A 13795-nucleotide genomic window follows, 5' to 3' on the forward strand; every position below is an offset into this window, starting at 1 on the left:
TAGGTATTATCAAAATAAAGTTGATTCATGTGGTGGCGATAAAAAAAAACTGTCTGCAGTTGTGAACAATTTGGTTGGTCGGAGGAATGTAATTATTAAATCAACTTCTGTATCTGATGCCCAATTGGCTTCTGATTTTGCTTCATTTTTTACAAATAAGATATCTTGCATAAGAAGTGATTTAGACAGCAGTTCTCCTAGTGAAGCGTACTCAGTTGACTTCCAGCCACGGTGCACCGGGGATCATTTGCTTTCAACATTTCATCCGCTGGATGAAAACAAAGTCAAATGTTACATCAGAGAACTTAATAAAACATTTTGCTCACTCGATACGTGTAACATGTCACAACTGCCTGATGTGTATGAGCACGCTGCAGACTTTATCTGCAACATAATAAATAGATGCTTCTTAGAAAGCAATTTTGTGCAGTCTGAGAAATGTGCTTTGCTTAGACCCCTAATTAAGAAACCTGGCCTTGATGTGAAGCGCGGACAAATTATCGTCCCGTCTCTAACCTGTCTTTTTTATCCAAGATTATTGAGCAGGCCATACTCGATCAACTCTTACCACTACTGGAACACAACAGAGTTGTTCCTGTTGTTCAATCAGCATTCTGAAAATACCATTAAACTGAAACTGCACTAATAAGGATTCAGAGTGACTTGGTGGCAAACACTTGTAGTGGGATGTCCTCTCTCCTAGTTCTGTTGGATCTGTCTGCAACTTTTGATACAGTAGATCATAAACTATTGTTGGATGATCTGTATTTTTATGGTGTTCGTGATAGTGCCCTTTTGCTCCTTAAAAGTCGTATCTGTCGGACAGATCTCAGAGAGTGATTGTTGATTATGCTAGCTCTGATTCTGCTCCTCTTCTATTTGGAGTCCCTCAAGGATAAGTTTTGGGTCCAATTCTATTTACTATCTACACAAGTAGTTTATCCTTTCTACTTGATGCTCATGATGTATCCTATCATTTTTATGCTGATGACACCCAGCTCTATGTTAAGATGTCAGATATCAACGATATTAAGACAAAGTTTGAATTTCTAATGTCTGATATTAAGATTTGGATGGCTAAGAGGAAACTTAAGCTGAATGATGGTAAAACTGAGATCATCATCATCAGAGGAAACAGAAGGGATGATGACACTGACAATGCCCTGGCTTTGAACATTGGCGTGTCACACCTGCATCCAGTCAGTTCTGTTCGAAATCTGGGTGTTTATTTTAATTCTAAGTTAAATTACAAAGAACATATTAATCAGGTTGTAAGAGGGTGTAACTTGCATATCAGAAATCTGTACTCTGGGAGAAATTCCTCAATAGACGGTGTCTCTTAACATTGGTCCATGCGGTGGTCTTGTCTCGTGTTGATTATTGTAATTCACTGTGGGTTGGTCTTCCAAATAATATACTAACAAAAGTTCAGTCTGTGTTGAACAGGGCAGCACGGCTTATCTTTGGTCTCCCCCCGAGAACCTCAACTACCCCGTTTCTGATTGAGTTGCACTGGTTACCAGTAAAGGCTAGAACTGAATTTAAACTGTGTCTTATTACATTCAAGGTTCTTAAGTTTGGTGAACCGAAGTATCTTGCTGAATTGTTAAAACTCCCATCAACACGCCCGGGTGTGATGCTACGCAGTGAAGATGATTCCTTGTGTCTTGATGAGCCAGGAGCCATTCACCAGTCATCTTTCTCTGATCGTTCTTTTGCATATAGAGCCCCTAGATTATATAACAGATTGCCAATGTCCATAAGACAACTCTCTACTGTTGAATTCTTTAAGAGACAGTTGAAAGCCTTTCTTTTTTCAAAATGCTATGACCTGGAGAGAGGTACTATGACGGATGATTATAGGGTTTAATTATTGCCACTTTCATGTATATATGATATAGCTTGTATTATATACAAGAAATATCACAGTTCTTGTAATTGTAAAATAATGTATGTGTGTTGAGCACTAGTGAATTCTCAAAAGGAAGAACTGGCGCTTTTGAGAAACAAAAGGCCAGATTATTATTATTATTATTATTAAGCCAACACACAATGAGTCAGAAAAACAAGATTCTCTGAGTAGGCAATCCTTTCCACTTGACCACTACAACTGATAACCCAATTCACTCAAGAACAGTCAGATAAAATTATGAAGGAAACAAAAGCATTATGCAAGCACAAGGTTCAATGGTATCAACAACCTATACCAGAAATACTTAGGATTACTCGTACATGGCATCCTGGCCCTCAAACATCAGTAACTACCCAGTAGCACATTTTAGCATTCCCAACATCTGGATATGCATAAATATACTTAACCAAACAAGGATCCATCATACCTTCCTTTGCGTAGACCCACAATACTGTATACTCATCACACCATCCTGGATAAATGAAGTTAATTCTTAAAGTCACACCTCATGTCCACCTTGCTTCCTCACAACATGAATTTAGAGCACTACACTCCACGTACATCTTCATAACTGATGTCACTGAATATGCATCAACTTTGTACAACTTGCACAACTTACACTTCTTACAATAACTGATATTAGCTAAGCCTTTGATGCCATCCCCCACGACTAACTAATCAACAAAATCTGGAGCATGAACATGGAGAAAAACAAAAAATGCTGGCTTGCCAACTACTGGAGCTTATCTGGTCGATGAGCATATGTTATATTCCAGGGCAGGTTCTCACAAACTCAAAGTTCCTAATGGAGTTCCACAATGCTATGTTCTTTCTCTTACACTCTTCAACCTATACATGCATGACATTCTCACACCCCCATCACCCACAAACACTGCCTCACATGCTGATCACATTACAATAACAAACCTCACACCACTTTTCAGACAACCTGCAAAACTCCCATAAGACAACCTCAACAAACTTCAGGCATCGTCAATGAGAAAGGGATAACGATCGTTCCTGCCAAATCCACCACCACACTCATCGGCAGCGGTGATCACGAGCACATGTATTCCCCTAACACCACACTTAACAATGTGCCAGTGCCGCATATCCCCTCCACTAAGATCCTTGGAGTGATATATGACACTGGACTGGTCTTCAGGGAAGCAGAAAGCAGTGCACCCACAGACTCAACATATTACACTTATAGGGACATTCTGGGCAACAAAAACACATTCTCACTCCCTACCCTACAAACATTATATTAGATCAGTGATGCCCTACACCTCCTTGGCATGGACCACTATCCTATCTGACATCCACTGCAACACCTTGCACTCCATACAGAAAAATACTCAGGCATCATTACTGGCTGCATCGACACCACTCCCCCAGCTCACTTACTTTTTGGAACTACACAAGGAATATCATGATATGTGAGGCACATAATTCTATGAGGCAGCCTATATTAACACACAACACCCATCATTCCATGACAAAGCCTCACAAAACAACTGGGCACATAACACAATCACCACACAAACATTGTCAGACCCTCCTCAAGAACATCCCACCTCTGTACATTCCAACATTAGCAATGAAGAAACACCAACATACTCATTTCACGTGCAGGGCCATAAAGTATCTCAATCAGAACACTGCACTACAAGCTTACCCTCCAAATATTCATTTATCAGGGGTCTCCCCAAACAGAAGTGATTGAATACATGTAGTTAGGCTTAGATCACAATATTACCCAGCCCTCCTCAATTACTAGCTTACATTCAGGAAGGGTGGAATCACCCTTACAGAACAGGCTCTCACAACATAACACACATGATGCAGCACTGTACAGCACGTCACACAAGGATGCAGACACAGCACCGATGGGGTAGGGAACCTATGGGACAACCCCCATAGGGGCCATTGCTTACCTGAGGTTGACAGGTCTGGTTGCCCAGGCAGAACAGGGTTCAACAACAACAACAGCAAGGACAGTAGCACCAGACCTATACTCCAAAACACCCATACTAATGAATGAATCACTGAGTGGGGGCAGGTCACACTTCAGTGATGATGAGCAGTGTTCCCCAGCCCTATGGATCAGTTGTCCTTCAAGCTCCATAAAACATGGCTTGAACATGTCTAGCAGAGTTGCTTGCCAATGTCAGACATGTTGGGGCCAGTGTTACAATACATACACATTATCTTCATGTCCCACAGTGACATGGCGTTGGGAGATCCAGAGCTTGGCTTTTGATTCATTTTTAATTATCAGCTACAAAAAGGGGTGAGGTAAGATTTTGAAACAAAGAAAGAGAAAGCACAAAAGTAGGAGAACCATCGAATAGCATGCCCAGTAAAACAGATAAAAAAAATCATCCACAAATTCAGCAAACTTTAAATGGTATACACAGGGATTGTTATCTGCATGTCCAACTTTTACTAGTCATCTTACCCTTGATGGGGGGGGGGGGGAATAATCTAATATGCAATATAATGTGTTAGTCATGAGGATGGGCAGTGCAAAATTATGAATAATGCATGAACACTGTAATCTTAGGTGAGCCTGTTGTGTCCTCTGCTGACTTTTAAAGCTTCCAAGAGGATGCTGAGATGGCACTCAATTTTGCCTCAGCACAAGCATCCACCCATCTCACTACTCTAAGCTTAGCAATCACCTCTCCTCAGGTAAGTGCTTACCCTCTATTGTTAAAGAACCTGTACTGTAGTAAATACAGTCAGGCTTCACTTTAAGTTTGTCCACTATATGATAAATCATTAGAATGAAGATCTTTAAGTTATACCCAGTTTTGCAATAACAATGGCGAAATGATCACGAATTTGCTAGAACGATACCTTCCAGTCAGATGTTTGAGTTAAGCTGGCCACCAAGTATTAACCCATTATTTACTGACCCCTCCCCCCAAAGTAAACACTACGTTCACCCCCCATACTGACCTGACAGCTCCCCCTCCTGTAGTGTGTTGAGTAGTTTTTTTTTTTTTTTTTTTTTTGCCACATCCAAACTATTCACTCTTTATGATCTGTTTGTAAACTGATGATCACATAAACCCAGCATGATGTTCTATCTATCTATCTATTGCCAGACGCCTCAATCCCGTTTGGGGTGGCCACAAACAAATCGCCTCCAAGTCGCCCTGTCCCCCGCCATTTCACTACCCTGCTCCCAACTCACACCCCCCTCTCTCATATACCTCTCCACCCCATCCCTCCATCTCATCCTCGGTCTCCCCCTCCCTCTTCCACCCTCCACCTCACTCACATACACTCTCTTCGTCAGTCTTTCACCCTCCATCCTCTCCACATGGCCAAACCACCTCAGTGTGTTCCTCACAACGCTTCCTATCACATCCACATCAACACCACAACGCTCCTTTATATCCTCATTCGTCAGCCTGTCTCTCCACGTGACTCCACAAGCTCCTCTTAAATAACTCATTTCCACTGCTCTCACTCTTGACTTGTGTCCTTCCAACAACGTCCAAGCTTCACTTCCGTACGTTAGAGTTGGTATCACAATACTGTCATGTAGTAACTTTTTTACTTCCATGCTCACTTCCCTGTTTCTTATCACTGCTTTCAAGGAACCAGCAACCTTTCTTCCCTGCTGTACCCTTTCAAGCACTTCACCCTCCAAACCTCCATCCTTACTCATCACACTACCCAAATACTTAAACGTACTCACATTTTCCAATTCCTCACCATCCAACCTCGCTATACATTCACTGACTTCACCTCTCTCAAAGACCATCACTTTACTCTTCCCTACATTCACCTTTAGGTTCCGTTTCTTACACACTCTCTCAAACTCATCCACCAAGCCTTGCAGCTCCCCTTCATCTTCACTCAACAACACAGTATCATCTGCAAACAACAGTACAGGGAGTTTCCAAACACTATCCTCTCTCACCAGGGCCACTCCAACATCCACTACCCTACCTTGTACCTCTTTTATTACCCCATCCATGTACAGATTGAACAACCATGGAGACATGACACATCCCTGTTTCAAACCAACTTTCAAAGAGAAAAATTCACTTAGTTCACCATCCACACGCACTGCAGCCTTAGCACCATCATACATACTCTTCACAGCATTCAACAACTTCCCATCTACTCCATATATTCTTAACACTTTCCACAATCCTTGTCTATCCACCCTGTCATATGCTTTCTCCAAATCCATGAAAGCCGCATACAACTTCTTTCCCTTCTCTAGAAACTTTTCCACTAAAGATCTAAGAATGAATATCTGATCTACACAACCTCTTCCCTTCCTAAAGCCTCCCTGTTCTTCTCCAACTAATTTCTCTGTTCTTTCTCTAACTCTGTCTATAAGTATCCTACCATACACTTTTCCTATTATACTAAGAAGACAAATGCCCCTATGATTACCACACACTTCTTTTTCCCCTTTTCCTTTGTACAAGGGAATAATTATACCTGACTTCCAATCCTCCGGGACTCTACCTTCCTCCCAGGCCAATCTGCACATCTTCCACATCCATTCTACTACTATCTCTCCCCCATGCTTCAGCATCTCACCACACACTCCATCAATTCCTGGGGCTTTCCCCGATTTAACTTTCTTCATTGCTTCCACAACCTCTATCCTACTGATTTCTACCTGTCTTCTCACCTCCCTCCTTCTCCCAGCCATTCCCCAGCCACTTATACTCGCATTACTTCCATCCTCTACGTTCAACAATTCCTTAAAGTGTTCTCTCCATCTGCTCACTTTTTCTCCCTTCTCCACTAGTAATCTACCATGTTTATCTTTCACTCCCCTGCTAACTTCACTTCCACCCTGTCTTACTCTTTTCACTTCTCTCCAGAACATTTTCTTACAGTCCCTCCACTTTACACCCAAATTCCTTCCAAATTCCTGATCCACTCTCTTCTTACTCTCTCTTACTAATCTTTTCACCTCTCTCTTCCTTTCCACATATAACTCTCTCTTCTGCCTCTCAACTTCTTCCACGCATGATGTTGCTGTTGTAAAAAAAAATTAATATAAAATAACTCATTATATAGGTTTACATGTCTTATGCCAAAGTATTGTTACCCAGGTAACTACTGTACAAATTGGCTGGAAAAAAATGTCATGCACAGATGGATAGCTTACTTACTTACCTTGTATGCTAAGCATGAAGTGTGTGGACACATGTGACGGTGATGGTGACCTTGTCCCACTTGTTACTGAGAGTGTGGCATCACTAAGCTCGCTACTAATTTCCTCCTCCTCCTCACTCACATCAACCTCACTATCATTTTCAGGATCACATTCATCATCACTGTCATCTACTGAAACATCTGACACTGCTGCATCATCATCTGATACATCTGAATATGCATTCTCATGAGGAATAAACTCATCACAATTGGAATCCATCAGAGACGCCCTGAGAGAAAAATATCCCGTACACCTTCTCTCATGGTCAAGTGCATGGTAACTGGTTCTTTCAGGCTGGCCAAGGGATGTAAATTTTGCCGTATGTTTCGTTTCGTTTTGTTTTTAAAGGCTCCAACATGCTTGCATGTGTCGGCCTTGGTCACCTAATGGTGGCTCTCCATGCTGCACGATCCATTGCAGCCTCCCTGTTCAGTCCCTTAACCCTGAGGTCACACTTAATGACCTCGTCCCATGTCTTTCTCGGTCTACCCCTCATAACCCCACCCCCAATATTAACACTTCTCACCTTCCTCACCCAATTATCATCCTTCATCCTCTCCACATGTCCAAACCATCTCAATCTACCTCTCCTCATCACAACACCAATACACTCCAGTCCCATCCTACCTCAACTCTTCCATCGTAAACCCAGCCCCTCCAGGCCTTGGACGCAGGGACGCACTGCACATCCACCTAATCATTGTCATTTCTGTACGTCTGAGCCGGTGAATATCCTCCTCCTTCACTGCCCAGGTCTCCCTACCATACAACATTACACTCCTAACACATGCTGCATACAGAGACCCCTTAGCACGTAGGGAGAGTCCTCTCCATGAAAGGAGAGGCAACAGCTTCCTGAACTTCTTCCAACCACTTCTCACCCTAGCCACAGAGCTAGCTCCAGCCCCACCTCCAGCACACAACATGTCTCCCAAATAAGCAAACTCTTCCACACACTCAAGAGATTCACAAGCAAGTTCACTCCTTTCACATCTGACAATCTCCACCTGATCACCCCAACACCCCGTACACATAAAATCAGCATTATCTCGCAGTCTACCTCTGGTACCACTACATCTCTTATGCACCCATTCATCACACACACCGCACAAGATGGAATAACTTCCCACACTCTTGTGGCAAACTGCACATGGTCACTCTTCCTCGTCTTTGACAGTACCGCCACCAACCCTAGATATCATCACTTTTGTTTTATCTGCATCTACCCTTAAGCCTTTGTGCCCCATACCATCTCTCCACTTCCTAAACCTTTCCTCCGCCTCCCTTTCGTTCTCTGCAATCAACACCAAATCATCAACATACAATAACTCCCACAGGATTCCGTTTCTAAAGTCACGTGAAAGGGCTTCAAGTACCATGATAAACAACATGGGACTCAAGACTGACCCCTGATGCACACCAACATTCACAGAAAACTCATCACTCAAATCTCCATTCACTCTTACCTGGGTGTGAGCACCCAGCAGAAAATATTGTACAATATCTGTAGCAGAAATTATAAATAAAATAATGATTGGTCTAAAAGAGGTTATATCACAGATGAGTGAGCAAGCCATTGGTACCACTGCAACTCAGTTATGACATATCTTATGATGTCAGAATTCGTCAGAACTTTGTCACAGTCTTTGTTGTCAAAATACAGAGCTGTTGCTATCATAAGGTCCTCAGAAACAGCCTTACCAGGCTACCCTGAGGCCCATATGCTGCCATTCATTAGAGGATGTACCAGCATGCCACAGTCACGGTTCTGGTGTCTCATGGGTGTTTACAGGCAATGTAGGAGGGTACATCAAAACACATTTCTTGGAAAGAAAGGGTTAACATTCACTGTCATTATCTCCTTTTCATTCCATTTTGTGAATGAAAGGCCACTGAAACATCATAGCTACTGCCAAATGTGTGTAACAAATCGTGCAGTGTGCAATACAGTACTAAGTTGAAAATTTTTGTGTGTGAAATAAATTTGTGACTTGGAAACTGTCTCTCCTGTGTGTACACAGTGCCTCCCAGTCAGGTGTCTGAGCCAAGATGGCTGCCTAGTGTTTACATTCACTGTGATAGTCTCCCTTTCATTCCATTTTTTGCGTGAAACGTCACTGAAAAACCACTGCTATTGCCAAAAAGCAGTACAGTGCTTAACAAATACAGTGGAATCTCCTAAATCCCAGCTTTATGGTATTGAATACACACAGCGATTTGAGAATTCCACGATTGAGAAATAACTAATCTTATGGGGAAAATAACTTTTGAGTCTGTCATTTCAGCAAAGTTTCTCCCTTTATTCCCAAACCTACATCAAACTGGTCACCAGTGAACAGTAACAACCTGGAAAAGAAATTAGGAAAGCATATTTAATGCGAATGAACAATACTGTAAGATTTTTGCCTGACTCTGACTGACAACACTGCTTGAATGGACAGGAGAAAGGGGAGGGGTTCAGAGGCTTGAGGCAGACTACAGCCTCTCAGCATGAGGTGAGTGCGCTGGCGTGTCTGTGCCGCTTCCTCCTCATCAACCTCCCTCAGGAACCCCTCAAAGTCCAGCATGGAGACAAAGGAAGCAGTATTTGCCATGCCTGACTATGACTGGTGTATGCCCAGCTAGACGCGCTGACTTGAGGTACTGGTGCCATGAGGCATAAAGCGTCACTTTTGAGGCTGCATCTGCAAATTTCGTGTAATTTCTACGATTTACTGATGCTGCAAACCACGGCATGATGTTGCCACATACTGTATTATGAATCTGTGATTAAAAAATCATGCAATTTAGGAGATTCCACTGTAGTAGTGTGATATATTAAGTGATGTGAAAATATTTTGTGTGTAAATCACTGAAACTTGTGACTTGGAAATCATGTCTGGCAAGGATGCTACCCCCAGCAGAAAGCATGGTACTACTGAGGGTACCAAGGTAAGCTTAAAGGGATAAGGTAGTTTTTAGATTTTAGGTTATATGGTCATGGATCCCCTCCCTATCCACACTGAACCTATGTTGAATCAACCCTGCCATACAATAAATCACTAAGCAATGGGTTTTCACAATGTAACCCCATCATACGGCAAGGCAAAACTTTATTACATTATGTAATACTGTACTATGAAATACTGTCTAATCCTACCCAAACATGTCAAAACTTAATCAGTTGTTAGGCAGGAGGGGATGTCATAAAGAAGTTGTTCATCACGGACCCTGGAGCCAGTTGACTCAGTCTCAATATTCTAAGTTTTGTGAGTTGCAGTTTTCACACAAGGAGCCTGGAATCAACTGGACATAGGTAATGCAACCCCTCCGTATACTAGCTGACTTACCCCCACTGATCAAAGGAGTTAATGTCCCAGATGACGCCCTGAGTGAAGATCTTCATCTCATACATGACAATCAAAGCCCCCAGGGTGAATGGTGTTACTTTCTCCACCATGATAGAGTTGGTGGGGCGGTTGCCTTCAAATACCTTAGGAAGAACAAGAGAAAATTTCATTAATACTCTATATCAATGACCATATCAGTACTACATTTTTTTTTTTTTTTAAATAATAACAGGATGGAGGAAGGAAAAACAAATGAGTAAAAAAAAAAATAATCCATACATCAGATTACTGGTGTCCTCCGTTCATAAAATATCTGTAACAGTTAGACTTGAACAGTTGTGAGTTGAAATTTGGAGGGAAACATCTCTGGGGAAGCAAGTTCCAGAGAGATGCAGTTCGGGGAATGAAAGAATTCTGATAGGCAGAAGTTCTGCAATATGGCTGAGTGACATTCCAGTCATGAGCGCTACCAGATGCCCGTGTAACACGAGGGAAGGCATGGAGAGGTGGTACCATAGACTCAACTTCATCTGAGCATTTGCCAAAAAAATATCTGTAAAATAATGCAAGGGAGGCAACATTCCTTCTTACTTGCAGAGGAGGTAGTTTATATGTAATGGCAGGGTTGTTAATGATTCTAACAGCTTTGTTCTGAATTTTGTCTAGTTGTCTTAATGCAACGTCTCCACAACCATTCCACAAGGGTGAGCAATATTTAAGCTGATAGCGCACATGACTCTTATAAGCTATATCTAAATGCTCATCGGCAAAGAAGTTACAGACTCTGTACAATAATCCAAGTTTCTTTGAGGCGGTTTTAGCAAGTGATCTAACATGAGAGATCCAGCTGAGGGCATTGGTAAGTGAGATGCCGAGAATTTCAATATTTTTGGAGATGGGAATATTAGTAGTACTGAAAGTAATATACGAATCTGGCAATATCTGTCTATTAGTACACTGTATATATATAGTTTTATTGGCATTAAATGAGACAAGGTTGTTTTGTCCCCATTCACTGACTGTAGATAGATCTTGATTTATGGAGATGGCTGTACTGAGTTAAGAGGTAGAGATATTAGACTTTCTAAATGGATGTCTGAGTGTGAATGAACTATGTAGTGTTGAGTCATCTGCATATGAGTGAATGGGATTGTGGGTGACAGATAAGAGATCATTAATATGAACCAGATATAGGGTTGGCGCCAGAACTGATCCCTGCGGCACGCTGGCGTTAATTGCGTGGAAATTGGACTATACATCACCTACTTTTACTCTTATTTTCCTGTCACTAAGATATGAAGAAATCAAAGGAACAAAAGACGTTAGTCCATAGCAACGGAGTTTGGTCAGTAGGGAACGGTGCCATACTCTGTCGAAAGCTTTAGAGATATCAAGAGCTACTGCATGAGTTTCTCCAAAAAGATCAATTGATTGATGGATGGTAAGAGTTATGAGATTAAGTATGTCAATGGTGGATCTTTCGTGGCGAAAACCATATTGTTTATCACTAATTAAGTTGTTGGATTCAAGATGTTTAACATTGTGCTTATTAATTAAAGTTTCAAATACCTTACCTAGAGAAGATGTGACAGCTATTGGTCTGTAATTGGAGGGGTCAGACGAACTTCCTTTCTTCGGAACTGGGTGGATATTCGCTTCTTTCCATGAATTTGGGAATAAAGAAGTATGTATGCATAGTCTGAATACTTTAGCTAGGACAGAGGCAAGTTCAGGGGAACACTTTTTCAAAACAATTGGCGGAATTCCATCTGGGCCTGGAGCTTTGTTGGTTGGTAAATTGTCTAGGATGGATATTACGTATCTTGTCTGTATTTTAAGAGGGGCAATTTCGGGAGAATGAAGTCCCAGTACTGGAACATTCTGGCTGGTATCATCTATGGTAGAGTTTCTGGCAATGGTACTGGCAAAGATATCTGCTTTCCCACGTGGGTTATTTGTAATGCTTCCATCTGAAGATTTTAGTGGGGGAATGGAAGATGACTTGTTAAAGTTATTATTGAAAGAATTAAGAGTTGACCAGAATATTCTATTGTCATTAGGGTTGTTAAGTAGTTTTGATGCTTGCTTTTGAAGAAAGTCTGATTTAGATAGACTTAATACAGCTTTTGCATGATTTCTAGCACTTTTAAATTGGGAGAGTGATTCAGATGGATGAGAAATAGGGACGTGGAAGAAGCTGAGAGGCGGAAGAGAGAGTTATATGTGGAAAGAAAGAGAGAGGTGAAAAGATTAGTAAGAGAGAGTAAGAAGAGAGCGGATGAGGAATTTGGAAGGAATTTGAGTGTAAAGTGGAGGGACTGTAAGAAAATGTTCTGGAGAGAAGTGAAAAGAGTAAGACAGGGTGGAAGTGAAGTTAGCAGGGGAGTGAAAGATAAAAATGGTATATTACTAGTGGAGAAGGGAGAAAAAGTGAGCAGATGGAGAGAACACTTTAAGGAATTGCTGAACATAGAGGATGGAACTAATGCGAGTATAAGTGGCTGGGGAATGGCTGGGAGAAGGAGGGAGGTGAGAAAACAGGAAGAAATCAGTAGGATAGAAGTTGTGGAAGCAATGAAGAAAGTTAAATCGGGGAAGGCCCCAGGAATTGATGGAGTGTGTGGTGAAATGCTGAAGCATGGGGGAGAGATAGTAGTAGAATAGATGTGGAAGATGTGCAGATTGGCCTGGGAGGAAGGTAGAGTCCCAGAGGATTGGAAGTCAGGTATAATTATTCCCTTGTACAAAGGAAAAGGGGAAAAAGAAGTGTGTGGTAATCATAGGGGCATTTGTCTTCATAGTATAATAGGAAAAGTGTATGGTAGGATACTTATAGACAGAGTTAGAGAAAGAACAGAGAAATTAGTTGGAGAAGAACAGGGAGGCTTTAGGAAGGGAAGAGGTTGTGTAGATCAGATATTCGTTCTTAGATCTTTAGTGGAAAAGTTTCTAGACAAGGGAAAGAAGTTGTATGCGGCTTTCATGGATTTGGAGAAAGCATATGACAGGGTGGATAGACAAGGATTGTGGAAAGTATTAAGAATATATGGAGTAGATGGGAAGTTGTTGAATGCTGTGAAGAGTATGTACGATGGTGCGAAGGTTGCAGTGCGTGTGGATGGTGAACTAAGTGAATTTTTCTCTTTGAAAGTTGGTTTGAAACAGGGATGTGTCATGTCTCCATGGTTGTTCAATCTGTACATGGATGGGGTAATAAAAGAGGTACAAGGTAGGGTAGTGGATGTTGGAGCGGCCCTGGTGAGAGAGGATAGTGTTTGGAAACTCCCTGTACTGTTGTTTGCAGATGATACTGTGTTGTTGAGTGAAGACGAAAGGGAGCTGCAAGGCTTGGTG

At 41.8% G+C, this 13795-nt stretch overlaps 1 protein-coding gene across 1 annotated transcript in view; it reads right to left on the reverse strand.

Annotated features, from left to right (window-relative positions):
* Pgi (glucose-6-phosphate isomerase) overlaps positions 1-13795 on the reverse strand; it is a 256703-nt gene that overhangs the window by 26280 nt on the left and 216628 nt on the right. Inside the window, exon 10 of the mRNA XM_080267251.1 lies at positions 10442-10584. Coding sequence (XP_080123377.1) covers positions 10442-10584 — 143 coding nt within the window. The remainder of the gene's footprint in view (positions 1-10441; positions 10585-13795) is intronic.

The sequence above is a fragment of the Coenobita brevimanus genome, chromosome 23 (genome assembly GCF_032717465.1).
Source record: "Coenobita brevimanus isolate Jiangsu-jjx chromosome 23, ASM3271746v2, whole genome shotgun sequence".
In the NCBI taxonomy this organism is placed as follows: Eukaryota; Metazoa; Arthropoda; class Malacostraca; order Decapoda; family Coenobitidae; genus Coenobita; species Coenobita brevimanus.